Genomic DNA, 26,675 nt, shown 5'->3' with positions numbered 1-26,675 from the left:
GCTTCCTCTGAATTTTCATTTAAATAGAAGGTTTTTCCTAGAATTTACAAGAGGCAGTACTGTATGGATAATCCTAATTAACCATTTGTGGTTTCTTATGAGAGCTAAATATGGCAACATTTTATTTCATTTGCTTTTTTTAATTATTTAGGGTGGTCCACAGAATGGCAAAACCATATGAATTTAACTGGCAGAAGCCAGTGCCTTCCTTTCTACAGGATGGAGCTATTTTTGACAGATATGAAGAGGTAAGGAGCTTATACAGCATCTGGAAATACAGCTGGAAGCTGCATTCTGAGGGCAAATAATAGAAATCTGTTTCTGGTCATTATTGCTTCAGAGAGGAATATCAAACACCACCTATTTTGTAAAAGTAGTCACTGTGCAAGAGAGGGTCAAAAAGAAAAAAAAATAAACAGGACTCATTTTGTGCTAAACCTAATTTAAGCATCCTGGTGGCCATGATAGAGAGAAGAAAAAGAACCAAATTAGAACTGTCCTCTTCCTCCAAAATCCTACTCACTAGGAAGAATTATAACTAATATTAATCCATATTATATCTCTCTATATAAAGATTTTGAATGATTGTTCCCCTTCAGCAAGCAGTTTTGGAAATGATAATAAACATTCCCATTCAATTTGGTGAATGTACATGTACAGGGTGCGTTCCAAAAGTAATGCGTTTTTTTAAAAAAAGTAATTTATTGAACAGATTAGCACAAACACTTAAAATTCTTCAAAGTACTGAACTTGGGCCTCTACACATTTTTCCAGCAACTCTGGAAGGTGTCTTCGGGGACCTCTCGCAAGGTCTTTGTCACAGCTGATTGGATCTCTTCTATGGACGAAAAACGTGCATGGCCACAATGCGCTACAAGTCCGCAAGTTCCTGGCCAAACACCAGGTGTCAACGCTGCCCCCCCCCCTATAGTCCTGACGTCGCCCCAGCAGACTTCTTTTTGTTCCCAGCCCTGAAAGGAACCCATTTTTCATCCATAGAAGAGATCCAATCAGCCATGACGAAGACCTTGCGAGAGGTCCCCAAAGACGCCTTCCAGAGCGTGTACCGGTCATGGCAGAGTTGCTGGGAAAAATGTGTAAAGGCCCACGGACAGTACTTTGAAGAGTTTTAAGTGTTTGTGCAAATGTGTTGATTAAATTACTTTTTTTAAAAAAATTGCATTACTTTTGGAACGCACCCTTTATTTAAAAATATTGTTTTCTGAATGCACAGCAGTTAAATTCCTACCTTTGGCCGTTCTTTTAAAATTCCTCATTAAAAAATGCATAGAAGAAGCCAGAAAGCTATAGAATCCAGGACAAATATACCGTATATATAATATATAGGCAAGGGAGATAATTCAGTGATTTGCGTAAATGTAAAAGGATAAAAAGAGGTCATCTCAAGGAATGTGAGAGGGAATACATTGCACTTCAAAAGATTAAAATGCTTTTATTATTTTATTTAGCCAAGGGATCAGCATTCCTTTTAGTAGTAGATAGTTTGTTTAACTGAATATAACTCTCTGGCATTGTTTGATATTTTAACATGCATAAATGGAATCTCAAGCATTTGATAGATTAGCTGAACATTCTCTTTAACATGACAAGTAAGTAAAAGGCTGAAATCCCAATAACCCTCTTTAGCAATACTTTTACTCCATTTTCTTAGCTCTTGAAATATAAAAAGTACTTTTAAAGATGTAAGGTCTGCTAAGATTGTTGCAAATCTCATTCCCAATAATTGTAGCATACAGTAAGAAAATGTAAGTAGCTTGCTGAATTAATTTTGCTTAGAAAAATATGTTTTAGTTTTTACTTCCCCATCCCAAATATTTTAAAAAATTCTATTGGGTAAATTAGAAATACGCAGATAATCTTTTCCAACAGGATGCAGTGCTTTAATACATGTGGAGGGAGATTATTTCCACGGCACAAACCAAACTTCATAAGTAGTTCCTATTCAGGAATCAAGCAGACTATTACACTGAATGGCAGGCTTGGGTATACAGTGGTACCTCAAGATACGAACCCCTTGTCTTACGAACAACTCGTGATACGAACCCGGTGTTCAGAAAATTTTTGCCTCTTCTTACGAACTTTTTTTGAGTTATGAACCGGCGTTCGGGAGGCTGCTGGGAAGCCCCCCGGCTGTTTTAAAAGGTGACAGCCGGGCGGCGGGGCTTCCCAGCAGCCTCCCGAACGCCGGTTTGTAACTCGAAAAAAGTTCGTAAGAAGAGGCAAAATTTTTCTGAACCCTGGGTTCGGTTCGGGAGGCTGCTGGGAAGCCCCCCAGCCCGACTGCGACCTTTTAAAACAGCCGGGCGGCTTCCCAGCAGCCGCCGAACGCGGAAGTTCGGCTTTGGCGTTCGGCTTCGGGAGGCTGCTGGGAAGCCGCCCGGCTGTTTTAAAAGGTCGCAGCCGGGCTGGGGGACTTCCCAGCAGCCTCCCGAACCCCGAACTTTTGCCGAACTTCTGGGTTCGGGGTTCGGGAGGCTGCAGGGAAGCCCCCCAGCCCAGCTGCGACCTTTTAAAACAGCCGGGCGGCTTCCCAGCAGACGCCGAACGCCGAACGCGGAAGTTCGGGTTTGGCGTTCGGCTTCGGGAAGCTGCTGGGAAGCCGCCCGGCTGTTTTAAAAGATGACAGCCGGGCTGGGGGGCTTCCCAGCAACCTCCCGAACCCCGAACTTTTGCCAAACTTCCAGGTTCGGGGTTCGGGAGGTTGCTGGGAAGCCCCCCAGCCCGGCTGTCACCTTTTAAAACAGCCGCGCGGCTTCCCAGCAGACGCCGAACGCCGAATGCGGAAGTTCGGGTTTGGCGTTCGGCTTCGGGAAGCTGCTGGGAAGCCGCACGGCTGTTTTAAAAGGTGACAGCCGGGCTGGGGGGCTTCCCAGCAGCCTCCCGAACCCCGAACTTTTGCCGAACTTCCAGGTTCGGGGTTCGGGAGGTTGCTGGGAAGCCCCCCAGCCCGGCTGTCACCTTTTAAAACAGCTGCGCGGCTTCCCAGCAGTCTCCGAATGCCAAACGCGGAAGTTCGGGTTTGGCGTTCGGCTTCGGGAAGCTGCTGGGAAGCCGCGCGGCTGTTTTAAAAGGTGACAGCCGGGCTGGGGGGCTTCCCAGCAACCTCCCGAACCCCGAACCCGGAAGTTTGGCAAAAGTTCGGGGTTCGGGAGGTTGCTGGGAAGCCCCCCAGCCCGGCTATCACCTTTTAAAACAGCCGCGCGGCTTCCCAGCAGCTTCCCGAAGCCGAACGCCAAACCCGAACTTCCGCGTTCAGCGTTCGGAGACTGCTGGGAAGCCACGCCACCTGGCTGTCACCTTTTAAAACAGCCTGGGGGCTTCTCGGCGGCCTCCCGAACGCCGAACCTGGAAGTTCGGGTTTGGCGTTCGGCGTTCGAGAGGTCGCTGAGAAGCCCCCAGGCTGTTTTAAAAGGTGACAGCCGGGCGGCAGCGGTTTTTTTGCGGGGCTTCTTTTTGGTTGCACGGATTAATTGACTTTACATTGTTTCCTATGGGAAACAATGTTTCGTCTTACGAACCTTTCGTCTTACGAACCTGTCCCTGGAACCAATTAGGTTCGTAAGACGAGGTATGACTGTACTTCCAACAAATGCATCCAAATTTTACCTTTTGGATACACTTTGTAAAATGAGTGGTTTCTTCATATCTCAATCAGAGAAATTTTCCAGTAATTGTTTTAAACTAGATATTAGAATGAAATGTGAGATTCAGAAATCTGTCTCCCCAAAAATCATTGATGGGAACCCCTCCCTGCTAATCTCCGGTGTAGAATACCCAAGTTCATGAGAAAAGGTGATGGTGGTGGTGGTGGTGGTGGTGGTGATAATGATAATTATGTGCCATGAAGTTGTTGTCAACTCTTAGCAACTGCATAGACTTTCTTCATGATGAGCACCGCCCCGAGTCTGCGGAGAGGGGTGGCATACAAATCTAATAAATTATTATTATTATTAAATTAGTCCTTCGGCTTTTTCAACAATGCATCCATCACCTTTGTAACTGAGTCCATCCATCTTGCTGCTTGTTGCCTCTCCTCTTTCCTTCTTGCTTTCCATTACAGTTTTCGCTAGATTCTAGGTTCTTGCATAATATATCTAAAGTATGATCATTTGAGCCTGGGGATAAGGTGAGGTATATCCTTATGTCAACATAGAAATCTAGGACCTAAGAATATTCCTTCATAGGTAAAAGCTGTAAACTTAGTAGAGTACTTGAGGATCATACTGTTTAACTCCATTGAGTAATATTTCTACAAAGATCACGTTGCTGCTTTGGTTATTCACTCATTTAACATATTTTGTCTTTGATTTTTTTTAAAAAGTGGATAATTTGGATTGCAAATTCTTTCTTGCAGACCTGAGTATTTCGGGTTTCTCTTTCAACAGGAATCTTCTGTTTTTGAGCCAGGCTGCCTATTTAAAGTTGATGAATTTGGCTTTTTTCTATCATGGAAAAGTGAAGGAAAGGTAAAATTTATAATGATCTCATTATTATTATTATTATTATTATTATTATTATTATTATTATTATTGCTTCCTCTAACAAGTACATGGTACAGTTCTAACTGTTCTAATGAGAAGCACTCTTTCAAATATTAGAATCTTAGTTTATAATGCTCTAGCCTGTAATGTGTTGAGACAGCTCCCGCAAGATAGATAGATAGATAGATAGATAGATAGATAGATAGAGAGAGAGAGAGAGAGAGAGAGAGAGAGGGATAGGGATAGGGATAGGGATAGGGATAGGGATAGGGATAGGGATATATATACAGGGGGTGGACAAAAATGGAAATACTTGACTTTTTGGCATCATAATGTTTGAACATGTTCAAATCAATCAAAACTTGACATATTTTAATGTTTTTTTTGTTTTTTGTTTAATTTTGTTATTTGATATGTTTTTTAAACTACCTTTTTTTAAACAGAAATTTAAGGAAATTGGTTATAACCTTCTAGAAATGGCAGACCTCTCAGACTTTCAAAGAAGCCAAATTGTTGGTGCTCGAATGGCAGGTGCTAGTGTAACAGAAAGTGCCTGAATGTTTGGCGTTTCAAGAGGTAATGTCTCAAAGTAATGACTGCTTTTGAAAGAGAAGGGAAAACATCCTCAGCCAAGCACAGGTCTGGTCGAAAGTCGAAGTTTTCTGAGAGGGACCGTCGGACTCTAAAGCGAATTGTCCACCCCCTGTAGATATAGATATACTGTATAGATATATAGATATAGATATTCATTCATTCATTCATTCATTCATTCATTCATTCATTCATTCATTCATTCATTCATTCATTCATTCGATTTCTATGCCGCCCAATCCCGAAGGGTGGCTTACAATAATACTAAAAATACAATATAAATAGATACAACACAGTAAAAAAGAAGTCGAACATTATCTAAAACTAAAACATTATCTAAAACTAAAATCCCATAAAAAGGTATTTTAAAAGGCAGTCACAGTCATACACATGCACACCATTCATAGAGTTGGCCATCAAGAGTTGGAAGTAAATTTGTTGCCCCCAGGCCTGCCGACAGAGCCAAGTCTTTGTGGCCTTACGAAGACCTTACTGAACACCACCACGTAGCATCTCTCACTATTAGCTCTGTGGACAATTCTTGCACCATCACCTGTATAGCCCAATAACTTTGGGAGGATCCATTCTGGGCCTCTGGCTTTGCCCATTATGCAGCTGTTGGCTATGCTCCCTCTTATCTGACTGTTCCTTAGGTAACATCCCTTCATCAAGTCTCCTAAAGTCATTCCCACATATCATTACATCCAGAGTGATCATTGTGTTGTGATCACTCCCTCCTCTTTGGACCTCATTCACCATGGCCAATGGTTAGATATGATGGCATTTAGAGTCTGACAAATTCTAGAAAGTATAGGTTTTCCATGTTTGTCTTTGCTGACATTAATATAATATATACTGCCTGGTATTAATTAAGATTGTGTATTTTTGAATGCTTAGCTGTTGGTGTATTTTCTATTTCAAGATACATCACATTGGCTGTTTGGCATTTATGATGTTCCTTTCTTTTCCAGGAAGGGCAAGTTTTAGAATGTTCCCTTGTCAACAGTATTCGCTTTGGAGCAGTACCAAAGGTATTTCTGTAGTTTTGTTTTAAAGTATTGTTTTAAACATTTGCTATTGGCTTAAGGCCCAGGAATGGAAACTTACTTGTTTCAAGAACTTCTGAAATCTTTGCACCCTTAAGGGACAATGAATTTTTAAATTTGAAAAACAGGTCTGTAGAAATTAACTTTTGGTGAAGATAAGATAATTTAGAAGCGTTTACATATAAAAGATATATTACATCCATAGATCTTGAGTTTTTTCAGTGGCAAATATGAAACGTGCTGAAATTTTCCCATATACATTTGTGACACTAAGAAGCTCTATCCTGATTCTTGCATTTGTATCACAAGCATTTAAAAATAAAATCTAAGCTTTAGATCAAGGCTTCTTGATTCATAATACCTTCAGACATTGATGGCTATGATAAGGATAATAACAAGTATTTTAATATACATTTGTTCTTTGGTATTCTGATTCTGATTAAGATGGTATTCAAATGGGTTTTCTTCAACGGGATCAATAAACGGGAAGCTTCTACATCAAAATGACATGATTGTGTTTGAACAGGCTACCTGAAATTTATCTCCTTCATTAGCCCTGGCTTTTATCTAGTCTGTTGGAGCCATAGGATAGGGATACATTTCACAAACTAATACTTTTTCATTCATGCTTCTAATATAATTTCCCCTTCTGCAGTGGGAGTATTGGTTAGTTTAGATGGTGGTAGAAAGACACTGCCTTCTGTGAATCTAAATTGTACTCATACATTCATCCAAAGGCAGATACCATATAGTCCAGTTTTTATAATTGTGCCTTTATTATTTTTAAATAACTCAAGGCAGTGAACCTAATATTCTATCCTCCTCCTATTTTCCCTCAATCACAACCTCCTGAGGTGGTTGGGTTGAGAGAGAATGACTCGATCACACAGCCAACTTTAATACCTAAAGAGGGACTAGAAGTCACGGTCTCCTGGTTTCTAGGCCAACATCTTCACCACTACACCAAATTTAACCTAAATCCTGTAATGTTTTGTTGACCACAGGTGATGAATTTTTCCTGTAAATAGCAAAACAGTTTGCGAAAGCTAAATTTAATCTTACTTGAAAATCAACAATGCTCTCAGACAAACTACTCTCTGAAGCAGTGGGAATAAATAGTCCTTCCCACCCTCCATTTCATTTGGTCAAACTAACTAGAGTGGCAGTAAAACTTTACTTGAATGCTAAATATGAATCAAGTGGCTCCAGATTATGCTTTGAAAGGCAGTCTTTTGTAAGTCTTTTATATGGACTTATTTTAAAAAGATCCCATGATCTAAAAGGGGCATTTGAATAAGGAGTAAAAGCCACTGATTTATTCCTAAGGTATTTTCTCTAACTTGGTATCTCCCAGATGTTTGGTACTATATTCTATCTGTGGCTATGGAGAATCTTAGTCATCCAGGTCATGGTTGTCCCAAAAGTGCTTTTTCAAGAGGCAACTGGATTTCCTGGTTTTTCTTTGAAGACAGAACCAAAGAAGCTTCTTGGATGAGAAAAGAGACGATTTCGAAGAAGAGCCAAAAAGCCCAGTTGTCTCTTGAAAAAGTACCTTTGGGACATGCTCTCTGGGAAAAAATTAAGAGTAGCAGCATATTTGGAAGGCATCAGTTGGGGAAGTGTATCCTAAGGCAGGGATCTCTCCAACCTTGACAACTTTAAGACTTGTGGACTTCAATTCCCAGAGTTCCTCACCCAGCTTAAACTAGGTAAAGGGGACAGAGATGTAACTGATGTGGGTGATTTCTGTCCCCGACCAATGAGGATAAAGCAGTTTTTGGAAGCTTATGAAAAGGGAGCTGCAAATAATATAGATGTAGTTGTTGATGATAAGGGGCAAACTAATAACGAAAATAATGTTCTTCGGGTAATGTGCACAAATGCTCGAAGCTTGAGCAACAAGCTCTGTGAATTAATGGCCATAACATCTAGAGATAATTTGGACCTGGTTGCCATAACTGAGACATGGTTTAAGGATTCTAATGAATGGGAAATATCCATACCAGGATATACACTGTATAGGAAGGATAGAATAGAGAGAAGGGGAGGTGGAGTAGCCATTTATATTAAAGAAAGTCTAAAAACAACACTAATTCAAAATACGTGTCAAGATCTAGAGACTCTCTGGATTTGCATGCAAAATAAAGAAGGTTCTGTCATTAGAATTGGGGTGATCTATAGGCCTCCAGGGCAATCCGAGGAATATGACAACAAGATGGTGGATGAAATTACCCAAATGGCAGTAAAGGGAGATATTGTGGTTATGGGTGATTTCAACATGCCTGATGTTGACTGGAATATCCCCAGTGCCCTTACATGCAAAAGTAAGAATATAGTAGAGGCCTTTACAGGAGCAGCTCTGGCACAGCTGGTTAAGACACCAACTAGAGGGGAGAATATTCTAGATTTAGTTTTTACGAATGGGAATTGGGTTTCAGATGTCAAGGTGGGAGAAAATTTAGGTTGCAGTGACCATCTATGTTTGTGGTTTGATGTAAAAACTCATTGTGAGCAATCCTATAATGCAACCAAAGTATTGGATTTCAGAAAAACAAATTTTAATGCAATGGGAGAATATTTAGATAATGAATTAAAGGGGAGGGATAAAATGGCAGGAGCGAGCATCCAGTGGACTGTATTAAAAAAGGCCATCTTAAAAGCCACTGGACTGTATGTAAGACAAATAACTAAAGGTAAAAGGAAGAAGAAACCGCTATGGTTTAGCAATGATGTAAGGGCTATAGTCAATGAAAAAAAGGCTGCCTATAGGAGGTATAAAGAGTCTGGAAGTATAGCTGATAGGGAGGTATATAAAATGAGACAGAAGGAGGCGAAACAGATAATATATGCTGCTAAAGCCTCAAAAGAGGAAGAAATTGCCAAATCTGTAAAGAAGGGGGATAAAACCTTCTTCAGATATATTAATGATAAGAAGAAGAAAAACTGCGGCATCACGAAGCTTAGTACCGGGAATAATACATGCATTAATGGGAATAAGGAGATCGCTGACCATTTCAATAGCTACTTTTGTTCAGTTTTCTCAAAAGACACCTTACAAAATAATACTATAGAGGGATATAGCATTGCTTCCAGCTGTACGGATTCAGCTCCAGTGATCTTAGAAGCCGATGTCTTAGAAGAACTTGAACGATTAAAGATAAATAAGGCAATGGGTCCAGATGGCATCCACCCCAGAGTTCTTAAAGAACTCAGATCTGTCATTGCTACCCCCCTGACTGATTTGTTTAACCAATCCTTGTTAACAGGAGAAGTTCCTGAGGATTGGAGAATGGCCAGTGTTGTGCCTATTCACAAGAAGGGCAGTAGAGAAGAAGCTGGTAACTACAGGCCAGTTAGCTTGACATCAGTTGTAGTTAAAATGATGGAGACTCTACTCAAAAAGAGGATAAATCAGCACCTAAAAAACAATAACTTATTAGACCCAAATCAGCATGGCTTTACTGAAGGCAAATCATGTCAGACTAATCTCATTGATTTCTTTGACTATGTCACAAAGGTGTTGGATGAAGGTGGTGCCGTGGATATTGCCTACCTGGACTTCAGCAAAGCCTTTGATACGGTTCCACATAAAGAGCTGATAGATAAATTAGTGAAGATTGGACTTAATCCCTGGATAGTTCAATGGATTTGCAGCTGGCTGAAGCGTAGACATCAGAGAGTTATTGTTAATGGCGAGTATTCTGAGCAGAGTCAGGTTACAAGCGGTGTGCCACAAGGATCTGTTCTGGGTCCTATTCTTTTTAATATATTTGTGAGTGACATAGGGGAAGGTTTGGTAGGGAAGGTTTGCCTATTTGCCGATGACTCTAAAGTGTGCAATAGGGTTGATATTCCTGGAGGCGTCTGTAATATGGTAAATGATTTAGCTTTACTAGATAAATGGTCTAAGCAATGGAAACTGCAGTTTAATGTTTCCAAATGTAAAATAATGCACTTGGGGAAAAGGAATCCTCAATCTGAGTATTGTATTGGCAGTTCAGTGTTGGCAAATACTTCAAAAGAAAAGGATTTAGGGGTAGTGATTTCTGACAGTCTCAAAATGGGTGAACAGTGCAGTCAGGCGGTAGGGAAAGCAAGTAGGATGCTTGGCTGCATAGCTAGAGGTATAACAAGCAGGAAGAGGGAGATTATGATCCCACTATATAGAATGATGGTGAGACCACATTTGGAATACTGTGTTCAGTTCTGGAGACCTCACCTACAAAAAGATATTGACAAAATTGAACGGGTCCAAAGACGGGCTACAAGAATGGTGGAAGGTCTTAAGCATAAAACGTATCAGGAAAGACTTAATGAACTCAATCTGTATAGTCTGGAGGACAGAAGGAAAAGGGGGGACATGATCGAAACATTTAAATATATTAAAGGGTTAAATAAGGTCCAGGAGGGAAGTGTTTTTAATAGGAAAGTGAACACAAGAACAAGGGGACACAATCTGAAGTTAGTTGGGGGAAAGATCAAAAGCAACATGAGAAAATATTATTTTACTGAAAGAGTAGTAGATCCTTGGAACAAACTTCCAGCAGATGTGGTAGATAAATCCACAGTAACTGAATTTAAACATGCCTGGGATAAACATATATCCATCCTAAGATAAAATACAGAAAATAGTATAAGGGCAGACTAGATGGACCATGAGGTCTTTTTCTGCCGTCAGACTTCTATGTTTCTATGTTTCTATGTTTGCTGGGAATTGAATTCTGGGAATTGAAGTCCACAAGTCTTAAAGTTGCCAACGTTGCAGACTGCTGTCTTAAGGTACACTTTTTCTCTCTCTCCAATACTGTATGATTGGAATATGTCACTTGGGTAAAGTCACTGCACCCAGAACCCAATCAGTGTATACTATTATCACCTGCCTAAGTAGAAAATGAAATACTTATAAACATGTACTTGAATAATAGGAAGAATATAAAGAAGGTAAATAGGAATAAGAAATGCTTATGGGTGAAAATGAGCAATACATTTTTCTTTTTTCTTTTTTAATCCATTAGAGGGTTTTTTTCAAGCAATTAATTTTGTCCAACAGGATCCAAAAATATTAGCTGCTCTTGAAGCTGTCAGTAAAGCAGAAAATGAACTTGAAGGACGAATAGTTTGTGTCTGTAGTGGCACTGATCTGGTGAACATCAACTTCACTTACATGGTAGCAGAAAGCACTGAAGACGCTAAGGTACTGCAGCTAAACTTTGGTATTTTGTGGTATTATTGTTCCATGTAAATCCCTAGTATTTTCAAGAGGTTGGCAAACATTAATCTAAACACAGATCCTTTGACATCAATGGCAAAAATGAGCTAATCCCTCAGCTGAATTGGTGCACTGCTTTTCAAATTATCTGGGTGTTTCTTGTGTATGGGAAAAATGTGTGACAATTAGGAAGTGTGTAGATGTGTGATAAGCAATTACATTGCAGCGAGAGATGTAATCTGTAACCCTTCGAACTAGAAGTCATGAGGACTGACTTCAAATTTATACGCAAGATCATAATCTGTACTTTCTTTAAAAATATTGTTTTTAATGGTAGGAAGGGCAGTACAGTAAGGAAGGATAAACTCTGATATTTGATTAGTGGAAGTAACAAAACAAAATTCAGCCACTAAGTTGCAAGTTTAGGGTCCTTGAAAGTGTGTTTGTGTCTATGTATTGTATGCAAACTGCTTATCCAGGTTACAAAGGTTTTTGCTGAGTGGCAGAGCATTTTTTACAGCTGCTGTTTTCCTTCTTCACTTATGAAAAAGTGGAAATGAAACAGTTCAGAAACATGTCCAGGATGAATCAGGTGATGCTCTGAATTTATTTTTATTTTATTTATTTATTTATTTTGTCAAGTACATCATCATCATCATCATCATCATTATTATTATTATTATTATTATTATTATTATTATTTATTAAATTTGTATGAGCCCCTCTCCGTAAACTCGGGGCAGCTCACAACAATAGTAGAAAACAATGTATAATGTACAATACAAATCTAATATTTAAAAAACATACACACAACATACCATACATATTTGTAATATACATAGATATAACATTGTTTATATACATTAGATGGATACTGATAAGAGGGAACATTAGGACAGGGACGGTGGCATGCTGATGCACTTACTGACCTCCTAGGAATTTGGTGAGATCAACAGTGGACAGTCTAAAATAAAGTTTTGGGGAGTTGGTGACAAAACCACAGAGTCAGGTAGTGAGTTCCAGGCATTAATCATTCTGTTGCTAAAGTCGAATTTGCTACAGTCAAGTTTGGAGCAATTCACTTTGTATCTGTTGTGTGCTGATCTATTGTTATGGTTAAAGCTGAAGTAGTCGTTGACAGGAAGGACGTTGTAGCAGATAATTTTATGAGCTATGTTTAGATCGTGCCGAAGGCGACATAGTTCTAACTTTCTAAGCCTAGCAAGTCTGGTTGCATAGAATAGTCTATTGTGAGTAGAGGAGTAGAGGGCTCTTCTAGTGAAATATCTCTGGATGCTTTCTAATATCCAGTATGCAGTGTGGGTTCCAGACAGATGAGCTGCATTCAGCAATGCCTCGGGTGAGTTAGGGTGGTCTTGTCTGGCCGCAAGGCTCAGCTTCAAGTGGAGCATACCAACGCTCCAAGAATTAAAGGGGAGGGATCGGGAGGCTAGGGCGGAAGCGGAGCTTTTATTTAAAGAAGCAGAACAGTCTCTTTAAATAATTTTTTAAAAAAATACCACGGGTATACCACAGGTTTTCAAAAAAAAATAAATTATTTATTTATTTATTTATTTACTTACTTACTTACTTACTTATTTATTTATTTATTTTTCAAAACCCGTGGTATAGGCTTTCCGTGAAAGTTGGACTTGCAAAAGTCAAGGAACCACTGTATTTGTGGTACGACTTTTCATTAGATTCCAAAGCAATTCCTAAAATTGATCTAATATTAGAAAGAAACACTATGGCTGCTCTGCATGAAGTAGAAAGATTATATTCTCAAAAGGATTATATTGTCAAAAAGATGCTACTTCAGGGTCCATTGAATAAGTGCAGATAATCTGCCAGGAAAAAAAGGAAGCTTAATTTAATGTCCAAGATAATTTAATAGCATCTTAAATCAAAGAAGCTTTTACAAAACAATGATTAACCTTTAATGCACAATATTACATTTTCATGTTTAATTCAAATAAGAAGATAAGAATATATTTATCAATATATTTATAGACTTTAAGGTATAGCAAGTGTTGTTTATTGTAACGTACCTCGGTTTTTGTCCTTTTTTTAAAGGACAGCTGCACAGTAGGGTTGTTTTCCCGTATTCCGGTATATTTGAGGGGTTGTCACAAAGAAAAGAGGGTCAATCTATTTTCCAAACCACCAGAAAGCAAGAAAAGAAACAATGGATGGCAACAACAAAGAATACCACGACCAACAACAAAGAATACCATGATGATTCATCCAAACCCAACCTCCTCAACTCTTTCTTTGGCTCTGTCTTTGTTAACAGCAATGGCTCATCCCCCAATTTCATCAAGGGAAACCACCCCAAGTATACGGAGAGGGGCGGCATACAAATCCAATAAATTATTATTAATTATTATTATTATTATCAATCGCACCTCAAACTCTCTCAACGACCTAACCCAAGTAGACTTCACTGAAGACCAAGTTGAAAAAGCATTACGTGACCTTAAACCTTCTCTATCAGTCGGACCAGATGGTCTATGTGCTTACTTCCTAAAAAAGCTCTTTTGCCATAGCTGAACCACTAAGCATAATTTTTGAAAAATCCTTCAGAACCAGTACACTTCCTAACCTATGGTTGAAAGCAATGGTCATCCCCATCTTCAAAAAAGGAGACGCCTCTCTTGTCGATAACTACAGACCAATTTCACTATGCTGGGTCCCATGCAAAGTCACGGTATCAATTATAAACAAATCAATTACTCTCCATCTAGAAACTAATAATTTGCTCTCTAACAAACAATTTGGTTTCGGAAAAAAACTATCCTGCAACCTGCAGCTCCTCCACTGCAAAAATATATGGACAACTCATCTAGATCAAGGGAAATCCATAGATGCAATTTATATCGACTTCTGCAAAGTCTTTGATTCAGTGGTCCACGACACACTACTCTTAAAACTCAAATCCTATGGCATCTCAGGATCCCTCCATAGCTGGATTACAGAATTCCTGTCAAACAGACAATAAGTGGTCAAAATAGGAAGCACCATATCCACCTCCACCCCAGTTAAAAGCGGTGTTCCCCAAGGTAGTGTACTGGGACCAGCGCTCTTCATTCTCTACATCAGTGACCTTTGCCAATTACATCACAAGCAACTGTGTCCTCTTCGCCGACGGTGTAAAACCACCGATAACACAACTACTCTCCAAAAAGACCTGAACTGTGTTTCTGAGTGGTCTAACACATGTCAACTCCAAATTTCAACGAGCAAATGCTCTGTCCTACACATTGGGAAGAAGAATCTGAACTCCAAATACGAACTGAATAATCAAATTATCACAGATAATCCCCACTCGGTTAAGGACCTCGGAATACTAATAACAAAAGATTTAAGTGCCAAAGCCCACTGCAACAACATAGCCAAGAAGGCTTCAAGAGTTGTAAACCTAATCCTACATAGCTTCTGCTCTGGCAATGTCACACTACTTACCAGAGCTTACAAAACTTTTGCCAGACCCATCTTCGAATACAGCTCATCTGTTTGGAACCCATATCGCATCTCAGACATTAACACCCTTGAAAATGTCCAAAGATACTTCACCAGAAGAGCCCTTCACTCCTCCACTCGAAATAGAATACCCTACGAGACTAGACTTTCAATCCTGGGCCTAGAAAGCCTAGAACTAAGACGTCTTAAACAAGATCTAAGTATTGCCCACAAGATCATATGCTGCAACGTCTTGCCTGTCGGTGACTACTTCAGCTTCAACCACAACAACACAAGAGCACACAACAGATTTAAACTTAATATTAAGCGCTCCAAACTGGACTGTAAAAAATAAGACTTCAGTAACCGAGTTGTCGAAGCGTGGAACTCATTACCGTACTCCATAGTGTCATCCCCAAACCCCCAACACTTTACCCTTAGATTATCTACGGTTGACCTATCCAGATTCCTAAGAGGTCAGTAAGGGGCGAGTACAAGTGCACTAGAGTGCCTTCCATCCTCTGTCCTATTACTCTCCTATATCTCCTATACCTTTCTTCTATTCCTATATCTCTTCTTCTATTCTTTCATTGATATGTTCTATTACTATACCTTCTTTTCTATTCTTTCTTAGATATATTTTACTATGAGTATCTCCTCTATAACCTTCATCATGTATTTTTCTAGGTGTATATACATATACATATACATACACACACACACACATATAAATAAATATATATATATATATATATATATATATATATATATATATATATATATCCACTAAAACCCGTATTGTGTATTGGACAAAATAAATAAATAAATAAATAAATATAAATAAATAAACTAATCAAGGAGAGAACCAACATAGAACCAAGGAGAAATTTCTTAACAGTGGGAACAATTGATCTGCCTGAAATGGTAAAGGGTACCGACTAGAAGACATCCAGCATCCCTTCCAGCTCTATTTTGATTGATCTTTATATGTAAAAATAATATTTTATAACAGATTAAGTGAAAAGCATGATGGCCTTCAGATGTTGTTGGATTACAAATTATCCAGTATCAATTTCCCCAAAATAAAACAAATCAGAAACAATATTTCAATAGTATTTATATAGAAATCTAAGTATTGCATAATTCAATTATTAGCATTGAATATTAAACTCGATTTGAAAAACCTGGCAGTTCCCAAATTCTGCCTCAGGGTATATTTTCTCAGAGAACAGAGAATAAAGACAGATGCAGAAATAGAGGCTGTCCTTGCAGAAGTTCTTCCAGTAAAAAGAAAGCTTTGTGTAGCAATGATTTGAAGCAGGGTTTTAGGATAGTGAGTTAATGAATTTTGAAGAATCAGGTACTGTACTCCTACATTCCATGAAACAATTAAAGTATTTGACAAAACTGTGTGGGGGACAAACAGTAGCAAAGCTGAGAATGTGGGTAAAGTAACATTTCACTGCTGCTGCTCTACCTGGTACACAAAGTTTCTGTTTCTGATAGGCTCTTCTTTTTAGCTCATCTGTTCCAGAATATTAGGTTGTCTTTTGTAATATCGACTATGCAGACCAGCCCCCTCTATGTTTCCTTGCTTTATGTCTCTCACTGTGCCCTCCTAGACTTTTCAGAAATCATATTAATTTGAAATTGCATTTTCACATTCATATATTTTTTCCAGATGTGTGATACCACCTTTAACGTATTCATCTTGTTAGATCGAGAAGGCTTTGGACAATCATTCTGCATTGGTGTGAATTATTTGTCAGAGTATATTTCTGCACAGGAAGTGCATCCAAAATACTGATGCGTACCTATGTCACAATTTGCAAGATTGAATCTGAAGCTGCTTTAAAATATGCTTGATGAATAAAAAGTGTGTGTGTGTGTGTGTGTGTATGAATGACATACTCAGTACATGTAACATACTAAGCCTATTTTTTCATATATATCGAATAGCTATGAAGAAATTTATGCTTGTACATTTTTTGAGTTACATCATTTGTCCTCAAATCTATTGCTGCTGAACAAAGTTTATTTATCACCTTAGAAAGTAAAGTATTTTTTTAGGACTAGAGCACAGATAAGATACCACAACATTTGCTTGGGACTAGGTGTTTATTAATGTTCAGTGGTGAACTCTGAAGGGAGTGATATTATTTGTTTTCTTTTTAAGACATGCACAAGTGACAGATTTAATAATAGTAGATACAAGATAAACTGAAGACAAGATTTTCAAAACTGAAATCAGAATGCTTTAGTTAGGAACTGAGAAGTGTGAAAAACTGAGGTGGACAGCCATTTATCCAAAATGGTATAGGGGCCCCGGTTTGAGCATTAGATTGGACTAGAAGACTCCCAAGGTCCCTTTCTAATTCTACTAGTTAAGTAATGAAGTTGTAATGTAATGTTTCAACTCAATTGTATTTTCCCATCTCAGCCTAGTTAGTCAGGGACAGTATATTGCACATCCCATGTGATAAAGAATTTTGATGGTGGGATCCAGGAAGAGACCCTTCTTTGCCATTACTCCTTCCTTCTGGAACACTTTGACCAAGATATAAGGCAGCCCCCCCCCCCCCCTTTCTGGCTTTCAGTAAAGAACTGATCCTACTATTTGGTGTGGAGTCAAAGAGTGATATGTGATCGTCTGGAGGGTTGGTTTTGCAAGGGTGTTCTCTCCATCTGGTTAACTTTATAACTATTATAGCCCTACCTTTTAATTATTTCAATCTTTGTTCTTATTTATGCTTTTATACTATGTATTTTTAATTGTAAACTGCCTGTAGTCACTTAGTTGAGATGGGTGGTATAGAAATGTGATAAATAAATATTTGTAAGCTGCTGTTCCTATTTGTGATGCACTTTTTCCTCATACTTTTCTGAAGCAAAGGAGGTATTTATTTTTAAAACTGGTGTATATTTCTTTGAACTGTGTAAAATTTCTTCAACACATATAGAAGGTAACCAACTGGAAGGAAACTGTTTTGTTACAGTCTGAGATGAGGTAGGGTGGATTCAAATTCTGCTTGATATAGCCAAATGATGGCATGAAATGTGCCAAAAATGAATAAATTCATTGACTGTAAGATCTTATTTTAGATTATTAGATAGCTAAGGATCTTACTTTATAGGTTATGGCATGAAATGTGTTTGGATGGGGAAGTCCGAAGCAGAAAGGATGATATAAAAATGGATTATAATTAGTACTCTCCTTGCTTATCTTTTTGGTTATTCTATGCATTCAGCGCTTGTTCATGGAAGACATCAGTTTTTACACAATCATTAATTACATAATTTTGGAAAGAGGTAATAAGAGTATTTATAAGTTAGCTACAACATTGGTAGATACTAAATCGGTAGATACTAAATCGGTATATACTAAATTGGGGATTCAGAATTCCCTACTTCTTCATGTGCCACTTCTGTAAGGTCCAGGTCTCCATAATTTCTGTTGTTAAAATCCAAGAAGGTTGCAATATTATCTTAGACAAATATCAACTTATTTTTCTTCCCCAATTTCTGGACAATTCCTTAACTGTATTATATTCTGAACCTCTGCTGACACCTGGTGGTGCAACTTTGGAAGTAGTGTTTAAACATCTTTCATTTTCAAAACACAAGAGGCTAATTCTTCTTTTTTACTTTATTTTAGACTTTCATATGCTGCAAAAACCGTAGCTTTTCATAAAGGGAGATTATTTTGACAGTTTTGTATTTTGTACTTGAAATATATGAATTCGGTATCATGATTTAAAGAAAAGAAGTTATCTGTATTAAAAAAGCTTTTTTCAATAGAAGATCAGAGAGAGAGAGAGAGAGAGAAAATTATTTCCAAACATCTAGGAGGGGGGAAACTATTAGATATTTGTATACATGGAAATCCCAGAAAAAATTGTGCCAAATGTCTACTGATAAAACTGTCATTGATCTTTTGCCTATACATGTAGGCTTCAATTTATGATAATTGGCACCAGAATTTCAGTCACTAAACATTGCAGGTGTTAAGTGAGTCATCATGTGACCAAACCAATTTTATGTCTACTTTTACTACAGTTGTTAAGCAAATCGTATTATTTTTAAATAAATCTGGTTTCCCCATTGAGGCTACTTGTCAATAATTGGCTAATCTTGCAAACGGTTATGACATGATCATAGGAAACTGCAGTTAGTTATAAATGCAAACTAGTTGCCAAGTCCCTGAGTTATAACCACAAGATCTGGAGGATAGTGTGATGGTCGTAACTTTGAGGACAGTTCATAAATCATTTTTAATATTGTGATTAAAGGGCATAAATTGAGGATTACCTGTAATTGATTGATAATGTGATCCAATGACTTCATCATAAAAGTGAGCTATTTATGCATATTTTAAAACAAAAGAATAAACAAATCTCCATTGAATTTCTATTTCTTTATTAGATTTTTATCCTGCCTTTATTTCTTTATAAGTAAGCCAAGGAGGCAAACATGCTTAATACTCCTTCCTCCTCCTATTTTCCCCACAACAACCTTGTGAGGTGAGTTGGACTGAGAGAGGGTGACTGGCTTGAAGTCATCCAAATAGCATTCATGCCTGAGGCAAGACTAGAACTCACAGTCTCCTAGTTTCAAGGCCAGCATTTAACCACTGGACTTTTTCCCTTGTGAGATGTTGCAGTGGTAATATTTGTTCCAAATGTGATAACTGTTCTGGAAAACATGACAGTAAATATTGTGAACTCACTGACGAAATTCACATTCCTCTTCCCAATCATTTTCCTTTCTGCAGTACAGATAGTCCTTTACTTATGATCATGATGGATCCCAAAATTTCTGTTGTTACATGAGATAGTTTTTAAGTGAATTTTGCCCCATTTTACAAACTTTCTTCCCACAGTTACGTTAATCACTGTAGTTGTTAAATTAATATTTATTTGTTTGTTTGTTTGTTTGTTTGTTTGTTTGTTTGTATGTCGCCCCTCGACTCAGACTCGGACGAATAATTCAGTTGTTAAGTGAATCTGGCTTGCCCATCGACTTTGCTTGTAGAAGTTTGCAAAAAGTGATCATATGCCCCTGGAACACTGCAACTGTCATAAATATGAGTCAATTGCCAAGCATTTGAATTTGATCATGTCACCATGAGGCTGCAACCGTCAATGGCCAAAGCACATTTTTTTCAATGCCATTATAACTTCAAACAGTCACTAAACAAACTATTGTTAATTCTAGGACTACCTGTATGGAGAGAAACCTGCTAGGCAGTATATGTATGGGTTGTAAGAAAATTGTGTATCGTTTGATGTGCATTGAATATGTGCAAAATTTTCCAAATAAGTCTAGAGCTGTTATAGAAGCACTACTACTTATTCTAACTTGTATTACTCAATGATGCTTCTGTAGTTATACTGCTTTTAAATTGATTGATTGGGTGGTCACTATACACACTTGTGGGCACACACTACACATATTTGTTTTATCTTTTTGTCTTTCAGCAATGGATTGATGGACTCAGATCAATTATAGGTAACTTCAGAGCCAACAATGTCTGTCCCACGACATGCCTCAAGAAACAGTAAGCTTTCCCCCCCTCACCTCATCAAATACGATTTTATTCCTTCTAGGGCAGACTAGATGGATCATGAGGTCTTTTTCTGCCATCAGTCTTCTATGTTTCTATGTTTCTATATGTTTCTTGGCGTGCATTTAAAAAAAAACTTCCTTTCCTTATTTGGCACAAGAAATAAATATCTGGATAAGCTGTGGAAGACATTCCCCAACGATACAAACATCCATGAGAAATGTGATATTAATGTATTCCTCACATTTTCCCCCCACAAATAAAATACGTTCCCAAGTCAAATATATGTTCAGGAGTTAAGGGAGTTTACTGGATTTTATGATCTGTTGAGAGAAGCAGTTTTAATTATTAGCTTTGCCTGAACTTTTCTTGGTTCAGGGGAGACAACTGCCCAATTACATACAAATGTTCTTGCTTCATCTGGATACAGAGCTGAATTGTTCTTTTCTTTATGAGATTTCTCAGAGAATATTCTGAAACATTAGGAAAATGCAACTGAGACTAAATACTTTGCTGTAATCTTCTTATCCTGTTCAGATTACCCTGAAGTATATTTGTACGCTCCCCACTTTGTAAACCCTCTTTTCAATTTCTTCCAAAAGAAACCTAAAAGATTTAGCAGCAACAAATTTTAAAAGATTCGTCTAGTCCTTCCCAGTTTTTTAAATGCTATTTCCCCTAAGAAAATGTTGTTGCTCTCCAAGCAGTAGAAGGTACAATTCTTTAATATCCATGGGTGTCCCAAAGGTGTTTTTTCTAAAAGGCAACTGATCTTTTCTTTGTTTTTTCCTTGAAGATGTTTCATTTCTCATCCAGAACTGAAGAAATTGCTTGGATGAGAAGTGAAATGTCTTCAAGGAAAAAACAATCACCTTTCGAAAAAGCACCGTTGGAAGTACAAGTCCTCAGGATACATAATAGACAAAGAGAGATTTAGAGCAGAAGCATCTGAGGAGATTCTGGAACCTCTTTACTCCCTCTTTCACCCTCCATTTGCTCTGAAATTACTTGGACTATCTTTGTCTGATGTAGGGTAAACCTGCAGCTCCTTGAGGGAATTCGCCTTGGGAGAATTAGCTGAGCTGCATGTAGTATGTGGTTCTAACATCACAGTCATTTCTATATTCCAAAAGGTTAGGCTGAATGACTTGCCACAGAGCATCTCTGCTATGGATGACAGAGGTTATTTTAGAATACAACTGAAAAACAAGTTGTAGAAGTAAGTTGAAGTAAGTGTTGGATACACAGACACACTAAGAGCCCCCCAAGACATCACCCTTTAACTTCCTGTAGCTTTTAGCACCCTTTCAGTAAAGCTCTCCAGAGTGCTGAAATTCCTGCTTTTCTTCATTCAAGGGACTTCAAGCATATCTCATGCCACCTTTCCATTATTCACATTGCTCATGTAACTTGGAAAAGCCAACATATTTACTCTCTGGAGAGCAAGAATATGTGTAGAGTAACCAGCATTGCCTCTTCTCACTCATAATACATAATACATAGCTATTCAAACAAATGTTATCAAAACAGCTTCAGACATTGCTTTATTTCTCAGATGCTAAAAAAAACATTTCAAGTTAAACTTTCCATCCATTACAGCTGAATTAAATATTTCATACGTATTAAATTGTGTTCATTCTAGCGTGACTGTAAAGGAAGGCATTAAAAAAGGCATGATAACACAATGATAATAGTCAGAGGAAATTGTTCCCCTCTTTTTTCCTAACTTGTGTGTTTAATTTTTGCTGTTAAGATTTTATTTGCATCCAGAACTTTTAGAACAGTGTCCAGGATTTGTGGATGTGGCTCTCCACTTTTAATTAGTCCTTCACTATCCCAAGGACATGGTACAAATATGCAGAGCCATGAACCTTTCCCCCCAGCCCCGCAAAAAAAAAAAAGGGGTGGACTGCTAGCCGGAATGCTAAATTGGGCTCGCCGCCGTGGCTCGTGAGTGCTTGCGGAGCCAGTGCGATTTTGCTTCTGCACTTATGGAGATAGCAAAAGGAATTATACTTAGCCTTATGAGTGAGAAGTAGCAAGTACAGTAGTCTTTTATAAAATGCAAGAATGCATGAAGGTGTAGGTGAACATTTGACTCAGTTCTTACATAACCATGAGTAAACAGCTTGAACTTTTAAAGCCCCACTTTTATATTTTGTGATAAAAAGAAATCCCAGGATAGCTTTTGTCTTACTCTCCTTCTACAGTTCATTTTATAAACTGAGCTTTTATTGGATTATTTGGTGGGAAAAGTCTAATTGTTTTCTCCCCCTTTCTAGCTGGATGAAATTGGCATTTCTGACAAACACTAATGGCAAAATTCCAGTTAGAAGGTAAGTGTACTGTGAGCTTCAAGTGTGGGGTTATGCAGGAATTGTATGGTTGTGAAATTAAAATGAATAATAATCACAAATAAGAAAGTCCATTAGAATTGAGTAGTCTGTTGATCAAGATAAAGGGATGCTGCAATCTGTGCATAGGATTTATGATTCAACAATATTTTCTATCCTGATTGGATGTTGTTCTCAAGTAAATCGTGAAATAAACAGTGCAAATACTGTGTAGCCCTGCTAAAGAGACCACCTTTATTTTGGGGATAGAATTGAAATTTAATAGAAATAGCATATCCATTTAGCCCTCTAAAACAGTTTGCTAGAATTGGGAAGTTGGGATAGGCAACATGGTTCTTCCAAATGTTTAAATTACAAGTCTCACATCCGTTTTTTAAAAAAATGTCCATGCTTGGCTAACATCCAAATAGCATCCAGGTGCTTAGCCCTGTTATAGAGTTAGGCACTGCAAATTTTTAAAGTTATGGCTCAAAGGAATTATCACTGCTGGTTGATCTAAGTGCAAAGGTATAGGAGGAATAACAGAAATAAGTTGACCACTGTTGCTCAAAGGGGAATGGGGCTTAAGCAGCAACAGGCTCTGGCCCATTAATGTAATAAGGCTAAAGCAAACAACTACCATTGTTATCATTAGGCCACATATTCAGCAGCAGTGGACTATATTATCTGTTTATTCTAGTTTATATAAAAAAGAGAACAAGTTCTGAACTGTATGGAGAATAGGCATCAGTGTAAAAAATTTTCTAGAGTCAAAAGTTGACTCTTCAAAACAAAGTTGAGAAAACATTCATTCAAAGTGAAAGAAATTTGAATTATTGTCCAAGGATTAATTTTAGAACATGTTGTGAGAAAGTTTCTTATATCACACCCATATTTGCAATGGTTGACTAAAAATGCTACATACGGCACTCCTGTATTTATGATATAATTCTTGATCAGTGGGGATTTTTCTGGAGAAGTAGACATTGTATGAAAACACAAAAACAGAGAGAAAGAACATGCTTGTGACAACAGTTGTCAATGTTTGAGAAAACAACAACAAAAGGAAATATTTGATTTCCACTAAAACTAAAATGTGGGAATAATTAACTCAAAAATCATAAAGGCTGCTTGAAAGCGTTGTTTTTCAGCTTTCTTTCAGAAGGGTAAGTGGCAACAGTCTCTCAGCATTCAGCTACTAAAACAGAACTCTACTATAAACCACTGTGTGAGGACATAAGATTCAAATTATAGTCTTTCATCAAACTTCAACTTTCCCATAATATCGATGGATTTAATCCTTTATTGTATCTAATCTTTGTAGGTATAGTTTTCTATATTAATATCTTCTCTTGTTATCCCTGGTTTATGAATGTTCACACTCACGTAAAACTACATATTAGATATATGGTAAAGATGTGAAAATTAGGTGATGGAATGTTTTATTTATCTATATAAAAGTGCAATGTTCTTGAAGAGATACTTTACACTATCAATACAGAAAGTCATTAATGAACTATTGTCATATCAATTGAAGGCATGTGATGTAGCTCTGATTATGAGATTGCCAATTCTCCTTTTCCCCCCTAGCATTACCAGAACTTTTGCGTCAGGTAAAACTGAAAAAGTGATATTTCAGGCACTTAAAGAATTGGGTCTTCCAAGTGGAAAGGTATTTAAATTTAATTTCCAACAATTAAGGGTTTTAAGATGGATGTTATAAGCCTAAAACAGTTAATGGTTGCAGTTGATTATTTAGTATCACTTCAAAAATAATTCAGTAGCAGTTTGTCTATTGTTAACTTCTATGCTAATTATAATTATAATATTTTAATGCAGTAGATTCATTCATTCATTCATATTTATTATATTTCTATGCTGCTCTATTCTTCGGACTCAGGGCTGCTCACAAGTAATACATAACATAGAAATCTAAATTTAAAAACATACTTAACCCCCAATATCTTCAAAAAACCCAGTCACTTATGTTCAGGCAAACAAATATGAATTCATTTGTCGAATTCATTATATACTACACACATTAGAAATGTACATTATTGTTGCAATTATAGAGAACTATTTCCAGATTTATTTAAATTTTGTCAAATAACATTAAATTATTTACTTCTATCCATAATGAATAAATTGTAAATTCTTCAGTCAGTGCTTATCCAACCCAGTACATATTAAGTTTTAATTAGATTGGTGGGCATTGGATTTGGTATTATGTACTGTGCTGTTTTTTATTATTGTTGTGAGCCACCCCGAGTTTGCGGAGAGGGGCGGCATGTAAATCCAATAAATCTAAATCTAAATCTAAGTTTTATTTTAATTTCAGAATGATGAAATAGAGCCTTCAGCTTTTACTTTTGAGAAGTTTTATGAACTAACCCAGAAGATATGTCCTCGTACGGATATAGAAGAGCTTTTTAGAAAAATGTAAGTTACTCTACATAATAAACATAATTTTAATATTACCTAATCTGAAGATAAAGCTGTTGTGTAGTGTTTCTATCAGAAGTCATTTTTTTCTCCAAAGGTTGAACTCAAAGTTCTGATATAGGGTTTGAGGATCTTCTGATTTAAAGAAACTCTTTCGGTTTTAAATTGGCTTTACTAACCTAAAATATTAACTTGCTATTATAAGGTTATTAACACAATATATGAACTAATTAGGTTAAGAAAGTCTTTAACATCTGAGGTTTCATGCACTATTATTAATGTGGAAGACTTACATGTTGAATTGCTTCTTTCTTTCATCTGTTAAATTGGGGGCATAGAAAGGAGAAGCTGTTTTGTAGCAAGCATAGTCATTATCACTTATTAATCCTGATTTTGAAAATGCAGCTTAGATCTGTTAAAGAATCTTAGATCAATGTTGGGAATATTAAAAAATGTCAACATGTAAATCATACCTGCTGTAGGATCTTACTTGAAAACTTACATTTTTTTCTAATAAATTTCTTTTCAGCAATGGAGACAAAACAGATTATTTAACGGTAGACCAATTAGTGAGCTTTCTAAATGAAGTAAGCTTTTTCATACATTAACTACCTTACAAGTCTGTCTGCAGTGGCTTGCTTCTCCCAGTCGTATCATTGCATGATCCATGCTATCATTTGCTGTGCTTCTGATCTGCTGCTCTTTCCATTTCGGCAAGACTGCAGGTGCAAAAATCAGCTCCAACTTGATGCATTCTCCCATTCTCTTTTTGTTGGCTTTGCAACTTGCTTGCACTGATTATTTGCTGTATTGTGTAGATGCTCTGTGTGTGGTTGCTTTGTTTCTATTTCATATGTTGTCTTAACCAAATGATTTGAAATCTTTTTTTTTTTTTTTTAGGAATTTAGTCATTCTAAATATTGAGGAGGTGGTGGCAGGGAAATTGGGCTTCTCTTTGTAGTAACTATGTTTCATTTTGATTGATGATTTTGTAAGGTTTACATGTGATATGGCTGTCTTCAGAAGGCTTGTATTTCTATTGTAGGTAATATGTCAGTGGTAGGAAGTTCCTTAGATGTTAGCTATGCTTTCTATGTATTACCAAAATACACAATATTTTAAAAATTAGATGTTCAAGGGAGAATTCTTTGTGGTAAAATTTTAAAACTCTTTTTATTAAATGGTTATTTATTGATTGATTGATTGATTGATTGATTGGATTTGTATGCCGCCCCTCTCCGCAGACTCGGGGTGGCTAACAACAGCAATAAACAGTATATAACAAAATCCAATACTAAAAACAGTTAAAAACCCATTATATAAAAACCAATCATACATACAGACATACCATGCATAAAATTGTAAAGGCCTAGGGGGAAAGTATATCTCAGTCCCCCCATGCCTGGCGGCAGAGGTGGGTTTTAAGCAACTTTTGAAAGGCAAGGAGGGTGGGGGCAATTCTAATCTCTGGGGGGAGTTGGTTCCAGAGGACCGGGGCCGCCACAGAGAAGGCTCTTCCTCTGGGTCCCG

The 26,675-nt window shown here is 37.5% G+C and overlaps 1 protein-coding gene across 6 annotated transcripts in view; it reads left to right on the top strand.

The window, feature by feature from the left end:
* PLCB4 (phospholipase C beta 4) overlaps positions 1–26,675 on the top strand; it is a 188,031-nt gene that overhangs the window by 103,096 nt on the left and 58,260 nt on the right. For all 6 annotated transcript variants that reach the window (XM_070732666.1, XM_070732661.1, XM_070732665.1 and 3 more), the window contains 9 exons: positions 152–248; positions 4,407–4,487; positions 6,065–6,124; positions 11,190–11,333; positions 20,285–20,364; positions 22,653–22,706; positions 24,294–24,375; positions 25,042–25,142; positions 25,675–25,732. In XM_070732666.1, coding sequence (XP_070588767.1) covers positions 165–248; positions 4,407–4,487; positions 6,065–6,124; positions 11,190–11,333; positions 20,285–20,364; positions 22,653–22,706; positions 24,294–24,375; positions 25,042–25,142; positions 25,675–25,732 — 744 coding nt within the window. In that variant the 5' untranslated portion in view covers positions 152–164. The remainder of the gene's footprint in view (positions 1–151; positions 249–4,406; positions 4,488–6,064; positions 6,125–11,189; positions 11,334–20,284; positions 20,365–22,652; positions 22,707–24,293; positions 24,376–25,041; positions 25,143–25,674; positions 25,733–26,675) is intronic.

The sequence above is a fragment of the Erythrolamprus reginae genome, chromosome 1, assembly GCF_031021105.1.
Source record: "Erythrolamprus reginae isolate rEryReg1 chromosome 1, rEryReg1.hap1, whole genome shotgun sequence".
Classification (NCBI taxonomy): Eukaryota; Metazoa; Chordata; class Lepidosauria; order Squamata; family Dipsadidae; genus Erythrolamprus; species Erythrolamprus reginae.
The sequence above is the reverse complement of the archived record's forward strand: the minus strand, read 5'-3'. Positions and strand labels throughout refer to the sequence as shown.